The 5836-nt window shown below is 43.5% G+C and overlaps 1 protein-coding gene across 1 annotated transcript; it reads left to right on the plus strand.

The window, feature by feature from the left end:
- The first annotated feature begins 566 nt into the window (after nt 1-566).
- Nucleotides 567-5375, plus strand: LOC123046058 (uncharacterized). The gene is made up of 2 exons (XM_044469349.1): nt 567-1943; nt 2078-5375. The coding sequence occupies exon 2, from the start codon at nt 2135-2137 to the stop codon at nt 3239-3241; it is 1107 nt and encodes a 368-aa protein (XP_044325284.1). The 5' UTR covers nt 567-1943; nt 2078-2134; the 3' UTR covers nt 3242-5375.
- The last annotated feature ends 461 nt before the right edge of the window (nt 5376-5836 follow it).

Below are 5836 nucleotides of genomic sequence, written 5' to 3' on the forward strand. Positions count from 1 at the left end.
GATGGCGACGCGCGGACGCGACCGAGTGGTGATGAGGTGACCAACTGATGGCGACGCGTGGGGCGGCCGAGTGGTGATGAGGTGACCAACTGATGGCGACGCGCGAGGCGGCCGAGTGGTGATGAGGTGACCAACCGATGGCGATGCGCGGGGCAGCCGAGTGGTGATGAGGTGTGATAAGTATATTTCACATATATAATTTTGGTACTCAAATATAGCATCTACCGTGACATATTCGTCCATTCTTGCCATGATTGATTGAATATTGCTTGATAATCATCAAAAAGGATAATTTACTAGTCTTTGGTCTATCTTGCAGAAATGTGCGCAAAGGCACTATAAACTACAAGTTTCTGTCCATGTGGCAATCGAGATGAGCATATGAAAGAAGAGAAGGAAGAGGGACTTGAGTGTGATGAATATTAAAGCTTCAAGGGCAAGAAAGAAAGAGTGGAGGGATCAACTTGTGAAGTAGGCAGAGAAGTAGAAGGGCCGAAGTGCAAAAGTGCAGATCTGAGGAGAGGGTCAAAATCCCTAGCGCAGCCTCCATTTCCCCCTTCGGCCTGGCCACACCTTCATCTCTCTCCCCCTCACCACTCCTTCTCCACCTCCGGCCGCCGCCACGGCCAGGCCGGCGTGGTGATGCGCCTCCGTAGCCCATCCACCCACCAGCGCCATCCATCACCAGCACCAACACCCAGCGCCACCATCACCTCCTGCCGCCAGCGCCACCACCACCTCGCGCGCCCTGCAATCCATCTCCCTGCTGCTCCTCCACCTTTCTTCTTCTCCTAACCTACTGCTGCTCTCCTTCTTCTTCCCTAGCCTCGCTGCTGCTCTTCCTTCTCCAAATCCCCAAACTGCTGCTCCTCTTTCTTACACGCCTGCTGCGGTTCTTCTTCTCCTATCTTGCTGCACCACTACTGCTGCTCCTTGTCTCCTACGTCCCCTGCTGCTCCTAACTTGCTGCTGCTGCTGCTCCTTCCTCCCTTACCTTGCTGATGCACTTCTCTGAATCCGAATCATTACTGCCTCTCTCTCTCTCTCTCTCTCTCTCTGAAATTTTTGTAAAATTTAGAAGTGTATGACATTTAATATTCAGATTTGAAGTGTACTTGCAACCTGCTGTTTGCTCTGTTTAAGTGCTTGTATAATATGGTGTATGTGATCTGAGATCTGACTAGTTGAGGCTTTGCTACTTTGGGAGATACTTGATCTATTATATTTTGGTTCTATCAATTAGTATTCTGCTAGCATATATGTGTGTTCACCCTGTGTACTAGTCCCCTGTACTAGTTAACTTCCAGTACCAGTTAACTTTGTGTGTGATTAATTTTCAGTCTCTGTGATAGCTTCGTCTCTGTGACAAATATGTTTGTAATGTGACCCATTTCTATTTTGCTATATATGTTCATGTCCTGTTGTTCCCTTTGTGTTACTGTTTTAGTTTCTCATGCCAATAAAAAATAATACCAAAAAGACAGAGAGTATAATCTAAATCTCCCTTTGCTTCTTTTCGTTTACCGTGGCGACAATCATTGATACTTTAGGTTTTATTTCTGCATTCATAAGCTGAATTGTGTTACCTAGATTTATCCGAGCACGATCATTGACTTGCCTAGTCCCTGAGGAGAACACGACACTCGCAGTTTGGGCGTAAAACCCCACTGTACCTACAATTGATCATTTTGGCGCCGTTGCCGGGGACTACCGTCGTGTGACCGTGTTTGGCTATAGACTAGGTTTTTCTTCTTTTTCTAGTTTGTGCCATATATTCGTGATATATCTCTAACCACTAACCTCTTTTCTAGTTAGTATCTTTTTTGTTTTCTTTAACTTTTTGCAGGTTAGAACTATCTTCTCGGTTATGGCTTACTATTTAGATCATCAGGCTTATGCGAGCAACACTACAAACAACACGGAAAGTATTCAAGAACTGATAAGTAAGATTTCCCATCGATTAGATGATTTAGCTCGGCAACGAGAAGTAGTTTTTGAGGATAGGCCTAGCTCTTATGATCCTTATTCTAGAGGCCATCCTTAATTTGCTCCTACCTGCCATATTTGTGGATTTCAGGGCCATTCGCCCGCTGAATGTCGGTGTGGTTACTCCCATCCTCCGGATTGTTTTGGCATGAGCTTCGCTCAACGGCATAGCTCATACCAAAACAATTACTCACATGGGTGGCCTGAAAGCCTGAATATGTCATATAGGAGCAACAACCCCGAGATCTCATCGTTTGTCTCTAGTTATCCATTGCAGAGATTTAGGTATGAAGAGGAGAGCCACAACTATGCTCCACAACAGATTTATTCAGCTCCTACCCATATACCTCAACACCAGGACATGTTCCCAATTGAGTTAAATGGTCATCCATTTGGTCAACCAACATCTTCAACACTAGTGCCCACACAAGATGACTTTGATGATATAGACAAGCTCACATTGCTTAGTCTCGAGTTCACTTGGAGTGCCGAAGATGATCCAATTAGGCCGGTGATACTAGAGGAAATGAAGAAGATTAAGAGTGGAAAGGAGCTAGTGGAAGAAGTAAGGAAGATTGAGAAGAACATCAACGCTGTCAGTACTATCTCTTCCCTCCTTGAGCTGAGTGTTGCCGGGATATCCCTTGAGGTGTGTGAGGTTCCAACACCTTCACATTCAGCTGAGCAAGATAGTGAGAGTCCAGAGGAAGAGATACTTCAGATCCAAGAAGAAATTCTCGAAGCCAAGGCACAAGATGATCCAGACCTCGAACAACAAAGTGATCAAGGTGAAGACTCATCATCTATTACTCTTGAAGAAGCAAAAGAAGTTGATGTGATTGAAGATGAAGAACTAGAAACGCATTTGCCCATCGTCATACAGGAGCGTGATTTAGCAGGTTTATCCAATCCTCTTGATGACATGCTTCCTTATGAGATCTTTGCTGCTACTTTCCATTGTGTTATACCATCAATTAAGCTAGACTTGAAAAATTATTTGCTTGGACATGATCATACATACATTGTTGGTGGCATTGCTCTCATTCCTGATTATGACACTTATTTTCCTTATGCTAGTCCTATGCTTAATGAAACATATTATTCCCATGCTAGTCTTGAGCTTAATGATAAATTTCATCCTCACGTTAGTGTCGACCTTGCTGATTTCTACCATCCTAAACATGTGCTTTATAGCTATGCTTATGTAATTGGTTATTCGATTGATGACTTGGAGGGTATTATCCCTACCACTTGAATTGTCTCTTTCGTTGAGTGCTCTTTCAGGTTCTTGCTTGTGCACGATCCACTACATGCTGACCAAGTTCGAGATGACATTCCCTGGGACCCCGGTGGACCTATGGCATGGGGATGAGGAGAAGCAAGGAGCACACACGAAGAGAGAAGCTGGAGCAGGCATGAGGATAGAGAAGCAAAAAGAGAAGAGTTGCAGTTCAGAGAGTGATTGTGCGAGACCTACATCATATAAGCCCGGTGAGCTGTTTCATGACCCATTCTGAGTATATCATCCATTGATACATGCTGAAATCAAATGTTATTTTGTTTGCTTAAGCCATGTCTTAAATGTTGCCCCACTAAATTTTATTTGACATATGGTGCTTGATGAGAATATGCGAACTGATTGTTGAATGCCATGTAAACTAGTGATCTACATATTGCTTGCTTTGCTGAAATTAGTGAAAGTTATTAGTTTTGAGTGCTCAAATCCCTAGTACACTAGAAAACTTAATTATTTTCTGCTTTTACCTCGATACACCTAGATCACCACATTTAGATGCTGTATTTGTGCCAAGTGTCTTCCCATTGAGAGCAATCACCTAACCACTATGGATTAGCATGCTATGTTCCCTGGATCGGTAGCATGTGAACTAGACATAGAGAAGTGATGATTCCTGTTTTTGTTCTTATGCGTTGTTCATTTAAGATAAGTAATAATGAATAAACAAGTCTGGCTACCTACAGTAGCATGTCATGTTCCCGGGATCGGTGGCATGTGAAATCGGGTTAGCTTGGGCAGTAAATAATAATAATAAAAATGTAATTGTCGAACCAGATGTATACCATGTTCTCGGGATCGGTGGTATGTTCCTTTGGGGAGACAAACAAAAAAATTATATAATTGGTCGAGCCGGGTGTATACCATGTTCTCGGGATCGGTGGTATGTTCCTTTGGTGAGATCAATAAAATATTATCATTACTTTCTTCAAATTCAATAAGTGGTTCAACCACAATGTTCCTGTAATAAGTGATCTGATCACAAGTTTAAGTTCTTTTTATTTTTTTGGATCATGCTCTCTTTAGGAACCATTTGGCGCGGTCATCATTTAAACTTGTTGATCCTCTTTTATCATTGTAAAAGTTTAAAATGGTCATGCTTACTAGTACCCTACTGCTTTGTAGCACTCTTAACCATCAATTTTCACTAGCTAAGTCCAAAAGCATGCATTGTTTCGAGATCTACTTCACTTGGACATTCTTTACTCAGTTCACTGTTCACACTCTTGCTCTTGTCATATGCCTTTGCTTGAGGACAAGCAAAGATTTAAGTGTGGGGGAACTTGATAAGTATATTTCACATATGTAATTTTGGTACTCAAATATAGCATCTATCGTAACATATTCGTCCATTCTTGCCATGCTTGATTGAATATTGCTTGATAATCATCAAAAAGGATAATTTACTAGTCTTTGGTCTATCTTGCAGAAATGTGCGCAAAGGCACTATAAACTACAAGTTTCTGTCCATGTGGCAATCGAGATGAGCATATGAAAGAAGAGAAGGAAGAGGGACTTGAGTGTGATGAATATTAAAGCTTCAAGGGCAAGAAATAAAGAGTGGAGGGATCAACTTGTGAAGTAGGCAGAGAAGTAGAAGGGCCGAAGTGCAAAAGTGCAGATCTGAGGAGAGGGTCAAAATCCCTAGCGCAGCCTCCATTTTCCCCTTGGGCCTGGCCACACCTTCATCTCTCTCCCCCTCACCACTCCTTCTCCACCTCCGGCCGCCGCCACGGCCAGGCCGGCGTGGTGGTGCGCCTCCGCAGCCCATCCACCCACCAGCGCCATCCATCACCAGCACCAACACCCAGCGCCACCATCACCTCTTGCCGTCAGCGCCACCACCACCTCGCGCGCCCTGCAATCCATCTCCCTGCTGCTCCTCCACCTTTCTTCTTCTCCTAACCTACTGCTGCTCTCCTTCTTCTTCCCTAGCCTCGCTGCTGCTCTTCCTTCTCCAAATCCCCTATGTACCAATAGCTATGTGTTTGATCTCTCTCTCTCATGTTCTCTCTCGTGTTCCCCTATGGCACGATCTTGATGTATCCCGAGCTTTGATATTGTAGTTGGATCTTATGATGTTTCTCCCCCTCTACTCTCTTGTGATGAATTGAGTTTCTCCTTTTGAAGTTATCTTATCGGATTGAGTCTTTTATTAACACTTGATGTATGTCTTGCGTGGGATAACCGTGGTGACAATGGGTTATTCTATTGATCCACTTGATGTATGTTTTGGTGATCAACTTGCGGGTTTCGTGACACTTGGGAACCTATGCATAGGGGTTGGCACATGTTCTTGACTCTCCGGTAGTAGCTTTGGGGCACTCTTTGAAGTACTTTTATGTTGGTTGGATGAATCTGAGATTGTGTGATGCATATCGTATAATCATGCCCACGGATACTTGAGGTGACAATGGAGTATCTAGGTGACATTAGGGTTTTGGTTGATTTGTGTCTTAAGGTGTTATTCTAGTACGAACTCTTTTATAGATTGATCCAAAAGAATAGCTTTGTGGTGGTTTCGTATCCGACCATAATCTCTACGTTTGTTCTCCG

Source organism: Triticum aestivum, chromosome 2B (assembly GCF_018294505.1).
Source record: "Triticum aestivum cultivar Chinese Spring chromosome 2B, IWGSC CS RefSeq v2.1, whole genome shotgun sequence".
In the NCBI taxonomy this organism is placed as follows: domain Eukaryota; kingdom Viridiplantae; phylum Streptophyta; class Magnoliopsida; order Poales; family Poaceae; genus Triticum; species Triticum aestivum.